At 34.9% G+C, this 16,994-nt stretch overlaps 3 protein-coding genes across 3 annotated transcripts; 2 read left to right on the top strand and 1 right to left on the bottom strand.

The window, feature by feature from the left end:
• The first annotated feature begins 1,395 nt into the window (after positions 1-1,395).
• Positions 1,396-5,179, top strand: LOC142978468 (uncharacterized). The gene is made up of 5 exons (XM_076122934.1): positions 1,396-1,626; positions 2,090-2,196; positions 2,529-2,645; positions 4,079-4,217; positions 4,645-5,179. Exons 1-5 carry the CDS (start codon positions 1,544-1,546, stop codon positions 4,799-4,801), a joined length of 603 nt encoding a protein of 200 aa, XP_075979049.1. The 5' UTR covers positions 1,396-1,543; the 3' UTR covers positions 4,802-5,179.
• Positions 5,180-5,223: 44 nt separating this feature from the next.
• l(3)72Dn (UTP4 small subunit processome component l(3)72Dn) lies at positions 5,224-10,899 on the bottom strand. The gene is made up of 11 exons (XM_076122932.1): positions 10,696-10,899; positions 10,227-10,606; positions 9,936-10,117; positions 9,412-9,602; positions 8,984-9,139; positions 8,379-8,706; positions 7,791-7,980; positions 6,815-7,038; positions 6,252-6,428; positions 5,658-5,735; positions 5,224-5,377 (listed from the first exon to the last, which is right to left on the bottom strand). The coding sequence occupies exons 1-11, from the start codon at positions 10,794-10,796 to the stop codon at positions 5,267-5,269; spliced, it is 2,118 nt and encodes a 705-aa protein (XP_075979047.1). The 5' UTR covers positions 10,797-10,899; the 3' UTR covers positions 5,224-5,266.
• A 347-nt stretch (positions 10,900-11,246) lies between these two features.
• Positions 11,247-16,931, top strand: LOC142978467 (type 1 phosphatidylinositol 4,5-bisphosphate 4-phosphatase). The gene is made up of 4 exons (XM_076122933.1): positions 11,247-11,423; positions 11,668-11,837; positions 12,020-12,229; positions 14,054-16,931. Exons 1-4 carry the CDS (start codon positions 11,381-11,383, stop codon positions 14,336-14,338), a joined length of 708 nt encoding a protein of 235 aa, XP_075979048.1. The 5' UTR covers positions 11,247-11,380; the 3' UTR covers positions 14,339-16,931.
• Positions 16,932-16,994: the final 63 nt, after the last annotated feature.

The raw sequence follows: 16,994 nt of genomic DNA, 5'->3' as shown, positions 1-16,994 counted from the left end.
TACAATAATAAAATAACATGACCGTAAGTTGACTAGTTCACAGGTAATGATTACTTTACATGTACCTAATGATAAAATCTTTTAACGAAGCAAACAGGTTGAGTCAGAAAGTGGCGTCATTTGTCTGATTCAGAAAATTTTATCTCTAGATCTCTCTAGGTCTTAAATTAACATTTTAAAAATCTCCCTTCTGTTCTTCGTCGCTATTCATCAACCATTGCGAAAGTAAAATATCTACCTCGCCAATTAAATTTCCTTTTTCAATGATAAAATATCTATCATCTACCAACATCACGATATAAAAGTACGTAATAAATATTTCATTGTTTACTTTTCTAAAGCAAAACATTCAGAGCAAAGTAAGTCGTTCGCAGTGCAAACTGTCTGCCCTTCCGTCGCCCTTTGTCTGTCTGTCTAGGCTATCGCGATGTTCTAGGTATACGCACACTACTGCAACTGGCACACGCACCTTCGAAGCCTACAAACACAATGAACGATTTACTTTAAAACTCAGTAGAGAATGAATCCATAACTAACATTTAGGTCGAAAAATATTACTTAAATGCGTCACGTGCACGTTATTGTTATGAATCGTCATTTCTGTTATTTTATTGAAATAACTAACGTGAAAGACATACCAACGGTTAACTTTAAATAGAATAAATATGAAAATGCGTTTAAATTTTTCTTTTTAATATGGGTTGAATAGTTAAGTGTATGTACTACATAGGTAATAAACAATATAAGTATGTCTGTAGACAATCGCTCTATATTTAGGACGCCGTAGGTCACTTCTTTTGACCTCCTTGAAGAGAATAAGCTTTTCTATTCTAAAATACTGTAGGTAAATAAAAGTAATATGCTTGAGAAACTTTATAGGCTGTCTGGTCTAGACGTCCCGACCGACATCGTCTCGCTCGGCGCAACACGTCGGCAACGAAACTTTGAATTTTAATTGACGTTGTTCAAGACCCGAAATGAAGCTACGGTGACATACTCAGTACCTTGCTCAGTACTTACTTACTCTTTAACGACTTTGCTAGGTGGACTTAAGTTTTAGCAAGATGCTTATTTATACTTATTTCTCTTAAATTTTGGTAGACTTGCTACCTACATAACATTCAAAAGATTTCATATCACACTTATGTAACTTATTTCAATAGGTCCGTAAGTAACGTCTATATATTCTAGCATTTAGGGTGAGTATTCAAAGCTTTTATATGTTACCTTTAGTGCAGGGAGCGTAAACAATTTTCATCTTGATTCGAAAAGACGTCGAACTAAGTTTTATAACTGACAAAAGTCGATATCGTGCAACTAATATTCTCGGTTGCATGATATTAAAATTCAAAGGATCCTTAACCGTGACATTTGATTGTAAATTGTTTATTCCTTTTTATTGCTTGATCGATTGCTTCCATCGTCAAAGCAACATTGTGCACGAGGGGACGAAGGGAGTGGAACTAACTATCTGCCTAGTAGATTTCCGTTTCTGTTAGGATATAGTCCACTGTAGAACTATTTTCTTTGCTTCGGCTTTAAAATGGAGAACACCGCACCAGCACCCGCTAATATAGGAGGTCGTCGTGAACCTTCCACCGATCCTGTGAAGGCTCAAGGAATATTGTGAGTTTGTTTATGATATTACATGGTATATAAATACAATGATAATAATATCAGCACATATATTAGTTGCGGCAAATGTGGCATGAACATTACAGGTAGTTTAATACGTCCATGTACTTACTCACAATACCTATTTTAAATTAGAGTCTTAATTACTTTTACACCATTCGCAAATAAATTATGTAGTCATATTAGTATTAGGTACGTAGTCAAAGTTTAAGTTAAGTCAAAATTATTTGTTAAATTAAAACCCTTTTCTTCTGAGTTAACTTCACTTGCAGTAAATTGATTTTATAGGAAAGATACCTACACTGTAAATTATGTACAAAAAAATATTGTGAAGGTCAACAATGAAAAAAATCTTCACGATAAAAGAAGTACACACAGAAATTAGGTAGCTGCTTAGAATCATAAAAAGTCTTTATTTCGGAATTCTGAAGAACACACTTATCTACCATTACAGAAATGCTGTTACTCGCAAAAGCAATTATGCGGCGAAGCTGTGGCCACAACGATGGTACTTCTACAGCAAAATTCGAGAGATTCAAGAAGAAGAAGCTGAGAAAATAGGTACTAATGAATATTTTAATGCTTAAGCTTTTTACACGTTAAAGACTGACGGACTGTCTGTATTACTGATGATTGTCGTCGCCGTTTGCCGTCAATAGATATGTTGCGTATTGTAGAAATAAGTTAAGAAGCACCAAAAACATACTAAGTGAGGTAATATAAACAATCATTCTTACTTACTGTTAAGTGCTGGTGCTAGGAGCATAAACGGTCCACCACGCTGGCCAAGTTACCGGTTCGTCGGTAGAGTTGATAGTAGCTTAAGAGTCCGTTGACATATGACATGAATGTTTTTTTTGTACGCAGTTATTACTCCCATTGGTATATTACAGGTATGACAGTGGAGGAATATCGTGCAGCGGTACAGTCCCACAGCAGTCAGCCTGAACCCAAACAGTACCCAGTGGTAGTAGACCCGTCGCCAACGCCTTTGCCGCTTACCTCTGCAGGTAACTTTTGTACACAACGTTCCTTTTTTTAGGCTTGCTACTCAATACTTGCCTGTTACCACACAGATTCGTTCATCTTCAGTTAATCCACCTGCGGGCTTATCACGTATCTCTGTTGACAGCCAGTGTAGGTACGTCAAATTGATGGTCACTCTTTAGTACATTGCTGCTTTGACGTAATGTGTTAATCACTATATTCTAAGAGAAAAAACAATGTACGGTGGCTTTCAAGTAAATATCAACTGAGATACGTGATAGCCCCCCTGGTCTCACTATTACTCAAACGGTCATTTTTATATGGGCTCAAACGCTATTGAATAGATAAACTAATACCGCTAATTGTACCTTAGAAACCGGGGGTAAGTTTACCTGTTTATGGACCATGAAAATGTATTGTGATTCATGACTAAATCGTACGGGAATTGAACCTAGGACCTCGTGTCGTACAGTCGTTTACGCTATCGCCTGATGGGACTATTGAGTTAGCAACTATCTCTACAATACGCCTACTCTGTGACATTCAAATAAATATAACAAATGCATGTAAAAATAAGGAGTGCATGTAAAGCAGCAATACGTACAAGTACCTACTTTAAGGTTTCTACTTCCATGACAAAAGGGCATGATAATGACATTAAATCGGTATGTAGGTACCTACTTGAGATTGTAGATCGTATCTACCTTGTAATCAATTCAAAAATTTGGAGGTCAAAGTGTCTGTTAAATGCACTCTGCACGTATTCCGTTATGTAATAATGACAAATATTTACATATTCAAAGCTACTGTTTAACATATCGACTTCGTAAAAGGTCAGTTACGGAAATGATAAGCGATATCTGAAATCTTAACAATGGTTTTAATTCAAGTATTAAGTATTTGTTTCCTGAATAGTTAATAGTGTCACACTTGTTCCTGCCACCTGAAATCTTCGTACTATAGAAAAGGACTTTCAATAAAAACCAGGACCAACTTTCTGCCTGCTTCCTAAAACATCCAATCAAAATCTCGATCAGCCGACGACATGTAGACGTACTTAGGAACATGATCAAACCACGATCATGATTGCTAACTGATGTAACTTTTTTATTGCCTATAAACTAGTTTACAATGACACTTATAGTTTACAAATGATGAAAGAAAATAAGTATCAATGCTGACAAGCTTTTGTTGTGTTAATTGAAGGGAGAGACTATCTATAGACCAACAAAATTGTTTCAATAAAGGATCCTCGTCAACTAGGTAATCGAAAACATAACCGGAAAACTAAATCGTTATGCTAACAGGAGAATATTTATTTAGGGATCTCGTAGAAAGTTATAAAAATGTAAAACCGGCTATATCAGAACAGATTACTTTAAAAAAGTTTATTACAGTCAATTAGAACGCTGACCTATTTTTTTCAATTAAAAGTTACGCGAGATTTCTTTTTCAGCTATGATCGGACGACGCGCGCAGTGCCCTCTAGAGCGGTACGGACGTCTGGTGAAAACCGCCCGAGATTATCCGCCCCGCCCACCATTAAGACACGGACAAATTTACGACCCTTACAAGCAGACAATTGTGTTCTTAGGGTGCGTACTTATTCTTAGCGAACATGTGTACCTAGATGAACTTAATTTATTTATTCATTCAGGTTGTAAAACTAAAGTTACTGAGGCCAGACGTCGCTACTTTCAACATAATTTTTATATGTAGTAGGTATCTTAGTAGTATGGGAACCTAATATAACACGAGAATTTTATACGATTTTACAAGAAAAACTTAAGATTAAACCATTTTCGAATCACGTCTAGGATTAATTTTCGTTACATAATGATGTCTTTTGAGGTAATTAAATTATGCGACCTGTGGATAACTGTGATTCTCTCCATGCAGTAGGTAAACTGCATGAATCGGTAGAAACCTACAGAAACATCATTTCCTTTAAAAGCTATATAAGGCGCCTTTCACCAAAGCCACTTTCTTTAAAGCTGTTATACAATTGCAACAATGTTGCAGAAGCGTGGACGGTGACCCGATATCGTACAAGCTTCCGCCGTCGAGGTGCGAGGTGACGGATGAGATGTGGGCGCGCCCGCATCAGCTGACCGTCTCGCCGCTCGGCTGGGACAACTTACAGCGCGTACTACGAGAAAGCGAACAACTACAATCATAATAACACATTTGCAAACTTTCTTATTGTGAATTGTTATTTATATTCTTGTATCTTCGTACATCCAGACAATAAACACTTTCCCTATAAGAACGATGAAGAGGTAATAAAGTAACAATGGGGCCGCGACGCAGAAAGATTAATCAGTTTTGTCAAGGTGCAAAATTCCACACGTCTCTTAATACAATTTTTCACACTTTTATAAACTTATTAAACACACCAACACTATCACCAATTTATACTAAAACCTGTTTTTATTATAATACCTATATCCTGATATTTTGGTGAAAAACGAATTCAGTGTCACTATCTAACATTTTACGGCACAAACATACTTAATCATACGTCGAAATACGAACAACGGGGTAAGTAGGACGACTGATATTTTATTAATAGGTAGTTTCAATTTACAAAATAAAAATAAATGTTTTAAAACTGGTTTCATTTATTAATTAACTTATAATAATGTCAGTGTCTTTTCGTCGCAGCTATTGGTGGTAATTGGGAGACTATATTTTCTGGTAGTACTTCTATTGTCACCGCTTCATCGTTGTCAAGCCAATGGAAATCTGCCAGATACTGGGAAAAAATAAATTATGGGAATTAACGACTATCTATATATAAAAAAATGAATTGCTGTTCGTTAGTCTCGCTAAAACTCGTGAACGGCTGGACCGATTTGGCCAATTTTGGTCTTGAATTATTTGTGGAAGTCCAGAGAAGGTGTAAAAGGTGAATAAACTTGAGAATGCGCGGTATTAAATAAAAACAAGAAAGCGTGGGCATAGCTGCGCGAGTCAGCTAGTTATGAAATATTTTCAGTCTCAAATCATGGTTAGTAAGGATTTAATTAGCCTACCTTTATAGGTACGATGCGAAGACCAACGTTCCTACTGCCAGGCTTCGATGTCCTCTTTGCTAATGGTTCAACATTTTCCTAAAAAAATTAAAATTTGCTTCAGTGATCATTATCCAAAACATTGTAAATAGCAGCTTATTTTTTTTCCTACACTCGGTCAAAAAATCTTTTGCAAGATACATGCAAGTTTAACAACTTTTGAGGCAGCGAAATCACAGTATTACTAAAAATTTTGTCTGGAATCCAATGATAGTAGGTGTTATGTCTCGATGGAGCTGCTTGTCTGTCTTTAAAAAGTGATGAAATCTAGATAAAGTCGTGCCAAGTCTAAGGTGCCTTACTCCTTATTATTATATTTAACTCGCTTTTACCCGTGACTTCGTCGCCACCTGAATTTTCCCATGGGAATGCGTCATTTTCCCGGGGTAAAAAGTAGCCTATGTCCTTTCTCGGGTATCAAAATATCTCCATACCAAATTTCATGGAAATTGGTTCAGAAGTTTAGGCGTGAATGAGTAACAGACAGACAGACAGACATACAGGGTTACTTTCGCATTTATAATATTAAGTATGGATGTTATAATAATGCGGTACCTGTGCAGCATTCTTCTCCATGACCCAGAGCGCGGTGTCGTCGTGCAGCAGCAGGGCGGCGCGCGCGGGGTGCACGCGCACTGACGTCACGGCGCTGCGCCGCGACACCCACTCGGGGGGCAGCGCCGCGCCCGGCCACTTCGTGAACCTCTTCTCTTTCAACTCGTATTCTACTATCTGACAACAAACATTTTACCATCAATATTAGTTTTCGTTTCTACAGCGTCATTTCTCAAGGACCGCTTGTTATATCTGAAGGGAACGATTTAAGGCTTCGCAAGGTACAGAATTTTGTCAAAAAAGCTTGAATAACTGATATTAGGTCGACCTCAGACGATTCAAAGAGAAAAGCACTTCTGACTTTTTACTTCGTTTCTTATGGTATCTTAATTATGCATGCAACAGAACGCAGACAATTAATTAGGAGAGAAGGTTTCGAGGGGACATGTTGACAGTCATATAGGAGAGTTGTGGCTAGTTAGTAGACCGATGGACGCTATGTATTTCAAACGTTATCCTTATTTAAAAAATAACAAAATGCTTCTTAAACATCAAGACATTACCTTTTGATCAACGTACGTAACGATGAGATTCTCTCGCTCGCTGTCGACGGTCAAGGCTGACGGCAAACATTGATACTTCGGCAATATCACGTGGAATTCAAACTTTTTGCTGCTCTGAGTCCAAATCGCAATAGATCCTTGTGTGTCTGCTACAACTAAATACGTCACACCTGTCGGACTTTTCTTGGAAATATGAAGATGTAAAATTGACTTCGCCTTGAAATCTGCAACAGAAATAATAATTTTGTTACTATTATTTTCCACTACATATTATTATATATTCTAATAAACAAAATAAATATCAAGGTAAACATAATAATATACATAGTATGACGCACGACATATTTTAATTTGCGAATTATTAAATACATTTACTGCTAAGTATTTTTATGTGACAGGATAGTTTAATTTCATGCTTAAAACTACGTCACTACTTTTATATCCGTACGGAAATGTTTAGTTGCATATTATGATATTAAAAACTTCGACTGTAAAAGAGCCAAGCTGGTTTCAGTCAACATACAATAGCTCATAGCACAACCATATCACTCACTATACATAATTGTTATGGACACGTTCACATTGTACTATACTATATTATCTGCTTACTATAATATAAAATGCTGAGTTTATCCTATATCACACGTCACCCTCTTCCTCCTAACTCACCCCTAACCGTTCCAAACGAATTGAGTGATAAAATCACGTGATTTGAATGCCATGCCATATGATATAGCATTAAGTCGCTCTTTCCTATACTATACAGCACAATATTAAATTTAAAAAGTGGCGAGAACTTTCTTGCCAGCTCTTCACATTGGCCCTAACTTCCGAAATGGCGGTAAAATCACTCTTTGTATCATTGACTATCATAAGAGACAATATTCGTCCTAAATTAATAAATGATTTAATTAATATGACGCAGTCTGAAACCAGTTTAAGATACAGCTCGTATAGTATAGTATTGCATACTTACATTTGTTTAAAGCTATAGTCTGTATAGGCGCGGCTCCTGCTTCAGGGTCGACTTGCAACACGTGCAGCACGCCGACGCAGTGCGCTACCATCGTGCACGAGTCTTCTGTGAACGCGACACGGTCACACCCGCCCGCTGGGAGACCGTTTATTGACACTTTCGACAACGATATGTTAGACTGGTCCTCATCCTGTAACGACAAAACAAATTATATAGGCATCAAATCTACAATACAATTGTTGACAGCTCTAATGAGAAATTAGTTTTTTATAATAGAATAATTGGATTATGCATTAAGATCTCTATTACCTTTAGAGATCTTAATGCATTATCCAATTATTTACTAGGACTTTATCACTGTGACTTCACTATCTGTCTGTCAACAGGCCTATATCACTAGATCAGTAGTTAGATAGTTGAAATATTCACAGACGATGTGTTTCTGTTGCTACTCTGACAAAAAATAAATTGAATAAAAAAAAAGGGAGCTCCCATAATGCAAATGTGACATTTGCCGTTTTTTTTAAACCTACTCTCACTAGGCCGGTTTTTGGTAGTATCTTGAAAACTAATGTATTGAGTACTTACTGCGTCTAATTTTAACATTCTAACATCACTGGCTGTGGAGTACACGACTAGCTGTCCATTAGGCGACATAGCACAGCACCGCAACTGTTTCTTCCCTTTAGTATTTATTGAGACCAACTTCACGGGCTTCTCTGTGAGTTTAAGGCTCTGTTTGCGTGTGTTTTCTGCTTGCGCCTTGTTAATGATGTCTATTGTGGAGTCCTGTTCTATTTCATTCTTGTCTGTGTGGTTCGGGTCTTGTATTGAGCTCACATTCGTAACTAGGACGTTACCACTGTCGTTGGTAGCATACGAACCTAGTTTCCATACTTCTAAGTGATTGCTGTATCTGTGGAGGAACATAAATGGGTTATTACAATATCATATTAATATTTATTTCATCACTTAGTACACAACACTTAGTAGTATTTCGGAAGCATTGTGCTTTCATGCAGATACAACAGTTAGTTGAAGTAGTAGTAGAAATTGCCTACAGAGCACAATTTGCTAAAATTTGTACAGCAATTGACTCCAGTTTTAAGTAGATTCTGGTGCAAAAGTGACGTATTGATAAGTTTAATCAAATTAGTTAACAATAGATTATTAAAGTGTAGCTTACAAATTACCTTAGCAGTAACAATTTCTTTCGCCCACAGACTGATGACCTAGGTGCTGATATCATTGGTGGGACTCTCATCACCCACTTAGGAGGGTAGCTTGAGAATGTCAGGTACCCGTCTACACCAACTGATATTAATTTCTCTCCATGGATTATTAGGCCTCTGAAAAATAAAAATATGAACTATTAGAATTGTAGAACTCTGTTTTATTACACAATAATTTATTGATCATGCCTGTCAACTATGAACAAAAATCAATATATGAATTAGTCCAGACTTTCACTGGAAAAACCTTTTTTCTTCTCTATTTGTTTTTATATTTACAAGGATATTTTTATCAATTCACTTTTTTGGTTTAAATGCATTATAATGAAATTTATTTTTCATTATAATGTTAAACAGTGGAAAGTTTATATCATTTTTAAATTCCTCACCTGACATCATGTTCATGTATATTTCTTTGAACATTTTTCACCCACTGTGCTTCAGTTTGTTTGCCCACACCTTTACTGACTTTAATAAAGTTCATAATGACAGGATCCACTCCACTGCAGAACAAACTGTTCTCATCATCTGATATTGCTATTGACAGTATATCGGCTTTGTGAGTTGAGTATGACTCAATCTGAAAAAATATATTGTAAATAAAAAAAAATATCACTGGCATTTAGCCTGTGCTACAGTCGACATGGCATTGATATACCTACTTTAAAAAGCATCAAACTACTTTTATTAAATTTTGTTGTAAATATCCAACTGATTTCAATCATGGCAACTTCTTCGACCCCTTATCAGACTAGCTCTAATGAGCTAGGAGATGACTTTAATAGCCATCACTATTACTTACATTTCTAATACTAGTATATGTTAGAGGAAAGTTAATGTATTTGATAATACTAATGACAAAAAATAAAAAGCCAATGAAAAATTAATATAAAAATATAATAAAGTAATTTACCTGATCACCAACAGCACTGTCCCAAAATATAAGTCTGCCTAAACTGTCCCCAGATACAACAGTATTATCGGAGAGCACTCCGAGGCACCAAACTATGACCTCCCTGCCACGTCGACTCACAGACATGCGACTTATTGCTTGACCAGTCTCTACGTTCCACACCCTTATTGTGTTCACTGAACCTGAAAACGCGAAAACCATATTTTATTACATGAGTTAGATAGATTTAGATGTACAAAATAATATACAGTCCAAATATAGATAGAAAAAAAAATATTGAAAAACCTATACCTGTTACTAGGATATTTCCTGTGTTATTAAATTTACAACATAAAATCCTGCCTTCTTGTTTATCAAACAGCTTCTTGTAAACAATTTCATCGTTGTCTACACTATACAAGTTTACATATCCCTGTTCAGTGCCTACCGCTGCTAGAGTGTTGTCGGTATTTACATCTAGGCACCAGGCAGCATAACCTGTGAGCAGCACTGTTGTTTTTAACGTCAGCGTATCAAGGTCCCACTCGATCAGAGCACCACCGAGACCGGTCGACAACAATCTCTCGTTGACCCAACCAAGTGCTTCCACGGAACCATTCTCCACGCCAGGTATAAACTTTACAAGGCACGGAGCATAGTTTAAATCCCATATCTCAATAGACGCATCACCTCTGCAACAATAATTTATAAATAGTTTTTGAAAAACAAAACAATTTATACAAAACCACTATTTCCCTAAGAAATACTAAGAATAACAAACCTCGCTACAGCGATTTGTTTACTTGTTTTGTTGAATGAAACACAGTTGATAGGTTCCGGTTTAGGATTATAGTAACGAACTCGGTGTACTTTACTAGCCATTTGTATAGACGAATTACTTTTTAACAATTATTAATAAACACGCATGTAGGTTATTACAACCTAACCTCTAACTAATAGGTAAACACAGCAGAGGAAACTGACATTTGTCTATGAATCTCTCTAAACTACTCATTTTGGTATGAGTGATAAAGAAAAAAAAAAATTTTATGCTCAAAATATGCAATGCGTGTACACTGAAACTTAGCATACAATATGACATTTGTCATTCATGTCAGGCTTCAAATATGATAAAGAGAATGTCAACTTTATAAAAAAATAAATAGTCATGCATGGGAATACTCAACAAACTAATTGTTTGTAATAAAGTAGCGTTAAGTGCATTTGTTTGATTTAAAAACCAATTTATACTTTAAGCAGAAATCAGTGTACTTTTAAGATATACGAACGTAGATAATTGCTTAAAATCATTGTGTTCAAATATCAATCTCTAATTAAAAAAAAAAGAAAATCAAGTTTTGAGGATTGTAGTACCAGTCAGTCCCTACATTCATAATTTCTTCAAAAGTCGTAATTTAATTGTTTCACATTTGCATAGTGTGTTTTAAAAGTTGCAGTGTATTACAATGGGGGACGGTCAAAGTGAAAATAAGCCTTTGCTAAGGGATGGTAAGTACAATTAGATAATTGTCTTTATTGTTTTGACAGCTGATGATTCAACTGATAGGACGAATACAATCCCTATGATTTCTGTTGCTAAACAAAGCAATAAGATAGCTCGACCTAATCCAATCCGAAGAAACATTAGTCGATTGAATATTCCATGTTGTGCAACAGATTTTCCAGTTATTACATGTTTGGTTACGTACTTCTTACTTCGTACCTAACACGCAAATATGTTTTTGTATGACAGAGGAGGTAAATGTCAGCACCATATCCCCAATTGGACCTGATGAGCTTCCTCCACCCTACCAGCAAGCGGGAATGCCAATGGTAACATGCCGCGTGTGCCAGGCCATGATCGATATATCGGGGAAGAGGGAACAGCATGTTGTCAAGTGTTCAGAATGCAATGAAGCCACGGTATGTTAACTACTGTAATTAAATAAGTAAAATCTCTGGCTTTAATTACCGACAGAAACATTTTATAAGTACTTTTTCTTTTGTCAGTATTATTTACTACACTGTTGTTATTGTATGATTATACACTTAGTCTGAGTATTTATGATGACTCATAAGAATTGTATTGATTATAATATTTTCAGCCAATAAGAAATGCTCCACCAGGCAAGAAGTATGTGCGCTGCCCATGCAACTGCTTGTTGATCTGCAAGTCATCCTCACAGCGTATTGCGTGTCCTCGCGCTGACTGCAAGAGGATCATTAACTTGGCACCATCGCCAGTTACCCCTCCTGTGCCCACCTTGCCTGGCATGTGTAGAGTTATCTGTGCCCATTGCCAAGACACATTTCTGGTAAATTATTATTTTATTCCTTTATACCTAATGTAAATATTACTTTTGTTTAACAATATTATATCAATGCTTTTACATATTGTTTATGTACTTTCCAGCAATTAAACACCTTTATTTAGTTGTTCAAATATTGGTGTAGTCAAAGAAACACACTACATCTGTTGTGTGATTTCAATAATATTTATAAATGCATATTATTATACATTTTAACCTCCAGGAGACCTTGCTTTTCCACTGGTATAGGTAAATAGTAGTATGTTTTAAATATAAAGACAGGTTGGGTTTGTATGGCACATTCTATGACTAATGCATTAATTAAACATCAATTTAAAAGTTTCTTATCAATATGCTTCACAACCTTTCTGTTCAAATACACAAATAAAACTATGATTTTTATACTCTGTTTTTATGAGTATAGTACTCTTTTATTTGTAATTTATTTAAAGAAATGAGCTAATTACTTTCTAGAGTTCTAGTAATAGAAATAAATAAGTTGAATTTGTTTAAACACAATAAACACCTTGTGTAGTTTACAAGCATTCAACTAATGATAGTCATTAGTCACAATCAGTCTTATCAACTATAGCACTGAATTTATATTTCTTTTGTGTGTGAATGTGTGCACATTTCTAAAACAAGATCATTTAGATTAAGCAACAAGAGTGTTTTAAAAAAATCAGGACACCACACCCAGGTCTAATGTTGTATTACTTGTATTTGTGCAAATTATTATGCAACTAAGTTACATATCAGATCTTGATGCAATCAATTATGTATTACCTAATATAATCTTAGACCAAATCACCTAAAGTACCTACTTAAAGTATAAAGCTTTATTACCATGAAATGTCAATATTATTATGTTACTACACAGACTAGTCTTTTGAGTAGGTTGATCTAAATAGTACATTAATCAAATAAGAAACTTTGTAAAAAACAGAAAGTCTCCACTTGAATATTTATACATTTTAATGATGTTTGGAAATAGAAATATTCTAATCAGAGGTCAGTAGGATCTTGGTATCTAAAATGTTTTAAAATATCTAGCCTTGTATAGAAAAGTTCAAAGCAATCAATTTTTGCAATACATCTATGAAGTTTGCATAAGAAATCTCAAAAACCTTTTCCTGTCTTAATATTTGTTTAAAGTTGTATTTTTTATATGAAGTGATTGTTAAGATTAATTTTTACTGCATGTCCTTAACACTAGATCTAATTACATTGGGTTCCCAGGGTTCCCTAATGTTTTTAACAAGGGATAAAGTGCTGTGTTGTTGATATTTGCATAGTTTACATTTACATGTTTGTTAACAAGTTTATATCTTTAAAGCATGTAAGTTCATGAGGTTAAGGAGTCAATGCTTCACAACAATACACAGTACATAAGATTTTTTGTATAATGGTTATTCATTTTATTTCCAATCATGACCACCTCTCTTAATACACAATATAAAACCTGACTCTATAAAGGATGTGTCACAATCTGAGATCATATTAAACCTTATCTCTTGTTATATCAATGATTATATTACATTGGTGTAGGTAAATATGTACATATTATATTATTATTTTATCATATTTATAGATACAAAAAGTGTACACAATTAAGTCTTTATTTAGTGGCCTGATATCAACATATTTTTCGATATTAATTTCATGAACTTAAACAATGTATTTAATTATTTGGAGCTAATATAATGTTTTTATTGTCCGTTCCGAGTTAGATAAAACTAATATTATCATGACTATCAGAATGAACTTATAATTGTATTATAGATTAAGGTCAGTGAACTTTGTAGTCATTGATGGTTGTACGATTTCCAGTATCAGCTGTTGAAGAACGCGCCGGTGCGCTGCCCGCACTGCCGCAAGGTGTCGTCGGTGGGCCCGCGCATGGCGCGCGTGCGCGGCACGGTGTTCGCGGTGCTGGCGCTCGTGTTCCTGGCCATCGCGCTGGGCGTGACGCTGGGCACGCTGTCGGCCGCCAAGAGTCACGGCGGCGGCATCTACGTCGCCTACGTCGGGGGCTTCTTGCTCGCCTTCATCCTCGGCAGTCGAGCCGTCTACTATTTTGCTATGAAAGTGAGTATGATCGAGGGCCCGATGTAGATATGCGACGTCGCTCGGTCTTGTGATAACGTTTGTACGACTAGAAAATATATATAGAGAAATTCTCAATTCCATATAGCGTTGTTGTAAGAGCTCAGTTTCGCCGGATATAAACCGTCTAACCGAAATAGAGCCGAGTTTGTTCTATTTGATGATGAGTTGGCGAGTTATTATATTGCGATAAATATACCGAGTAATATTAGGACAAATATGTAAATTGAATAAATTGTACCTAAGTTACACCTTGACATTTCTAGCAATGCATGGACGATGTTATTTAATGACGTGTTTGATCAAACACGGAATGGCGAGTTTGGCTTAAATAAGTCGCTTGACATTTAATCGATCTGTACGATGTCAGGAAGAATCTCAGAAGCCTTGATGATGTTCAACCTGCCATAATCAGATGTGCATGCATTGTACAGTAGACCAGCTGATTGTAACAGCGCATCGTCACAAGCATTGCTCTATAACAAAGTGCAACAATAAACTCAATTTAATGCCATGAGATTATAATTAATTCTTGTCTAATTTTTATTTAGTACCTACTTTATGTTAGATATGTTCAAAATTTTTAAAAGGGTATTATTTAACACAGGGTGAATATATATATTTACCATTTATGATCTTCACTTGTAAAGCTTTTAATAATTGCTGTGTAAAGCGATCATGACCTTAGCTTTCTATATAGATTTGTAACTACATGTAGCAAATTGTAAATATTTATATTTTCTAAAAAAACTGACTAAGTATGATGGACGTGAAAATATTGTAATAGATCGACGTTTATACGATGAATATATAAAGAAATATGATAACTTTCAACAACATAAGTACTGGTTGTGGATTGAAGTACCTACCCATATGTTACAATAAAGTGGAACAAAATGTCAAGGAAAAATAGAATATACATGTTTTGTTCAATAAAACAAAAGTTACTGTTATTAAGTACCTACTTTTATAAAATCTGTTGTACCTACCTTGCTTTTGTACTGTATCGAATGCAATTGATATTTAATATGACAATAATCATCTCTCATTCAGCATTTTAATTGAGTCCATGTAGTCTGCAATAGTCTCGATCGTAAATAACAACTGACAAGCTTAAAAACAATTACTGTTTTGCTATACAACGATATTTAAACGAATTGTATGGGAGAATGTGATTATTTTTAAATTACTAATTACTATTATGGGTTGTTTACACCTGATGGATATTATTGGAATATTATAATAATTATTTTTTGATGAAACACCACATCATCATATGTGTTAAAAATGCATCATACGTCAAGTTTGAGTAATTCCTTTTATTTAAATCGCACCTTCAATCATACCGTGAAATCGACCTTGGCAGTTGGCTTGATTGTAACTATTGCCATTCCCTCAGTATATCAGAGGATACTTGTGAGAAACTGTTTATAAAAATAACTGAAAGGGACCTAATAATATTCCAAGTTTAGTTAAATAATCATGATCTGTCATACAAAATAGCGAAACTGAATTAAATATTCCTAAGTAATGATCAGTCTTTACTATACCAATTGTGATAAATGCATGTTAGCACGAATTACTATCTATTAATATTCCCGATATAATTCGTGTCTGTACTGTAACGGCTTGCAGTAACTAATTACTTTTCGATATCAATTTATTTGATCCACCATGTTTAATGTTCTAAGTTTAAACCCCCATACACCGCGAAATTAGTCTGAAATATAAACGGACTGGCAGTTATTAAAAAAAGACACGCAATATGTCGCACTTTGCCATTGCAAAGGTTAAGTATATGTGCTGGAAGCCTGTGTTAAAAAAATAAAACTGTAACATTCTATTCTGTACTCGAATTACTCGATATTAAAATTAATAACAATATTAATATTTTAGTCTTAAAATGTTTTGGTCATTCCTTCATAATACATGGCGTGTTTCTAACTCAAACTTCGTTTTATAAACATATAGCCGTATAACGAGGCCGACCACCAGGCCTAGCTGATCTACGTAATTATGTATATCTAAATATGTTTGTATCTTAGTTAAAATTAGAGATTTTAATATATTTTAAAAACTAACATGTTATATAAATTAATTTGACATTACTCAAATGGGTCACATTAAAACTATGTTATATTTTTCTGCATTTCGTGTTTACTGGTGGATACTGTTGTTTCTATATAAATTTTGCTTTAAATTATTGACATTTGAAACGTGTTTTATTTTGTATGTTTACAACACGTCCGGCAGGAGAGTCAGGTTATCGTTTACGGCGTTTATACCGACGTGCACAAGTAACAGTACCTTTTTTTTAATCGCCTGCGATCTTTTTACTTTGTTATCTTTAAAATATTATAAAATGGAAGGTAGAAAGGGCTAGCAATCTATGTTTGTGTTATTATAATTATATTGTATAGTTTAACTATAATAATCCAACAGATGTATGAGTTAAGTCTTAGATTATTTGCTTTCAGTGCATAAAATTAATAGTACCACCATATAATAATACCATGTATAATTGATTATTAATTATTTCATAAAAAAATAGTGCTTTACACATGTATTTGTAGTTATAAGTCAAATAAATTGTACCAATATACATCTCATTGAATCATTTCTCTCACCCTTTATTTAATTCTAAGCTTAAAGGCATTTTCGGGCA

This window comes from Anticarsia gemmatalis, chromosome 14, assembly GCF_050436995.1.
Source record: "Anticarsia gemmatalis isolate Benzon Research Colony breed Stoneville strain chromosome 14, ilAntGemm2 primary, whole genome shotgun sequence".
Classification (NCBI taxonomy): domain Eukaryota; kingdom Metazoa; phylum Arthropoda; class Insecta; order Lepidoptera; family Erebidae; genus Anticarsia; species Anticarsia gemmatalis.
This window is presented reverse-complemented; position numbering and strand designations above follow the sequence as displayed.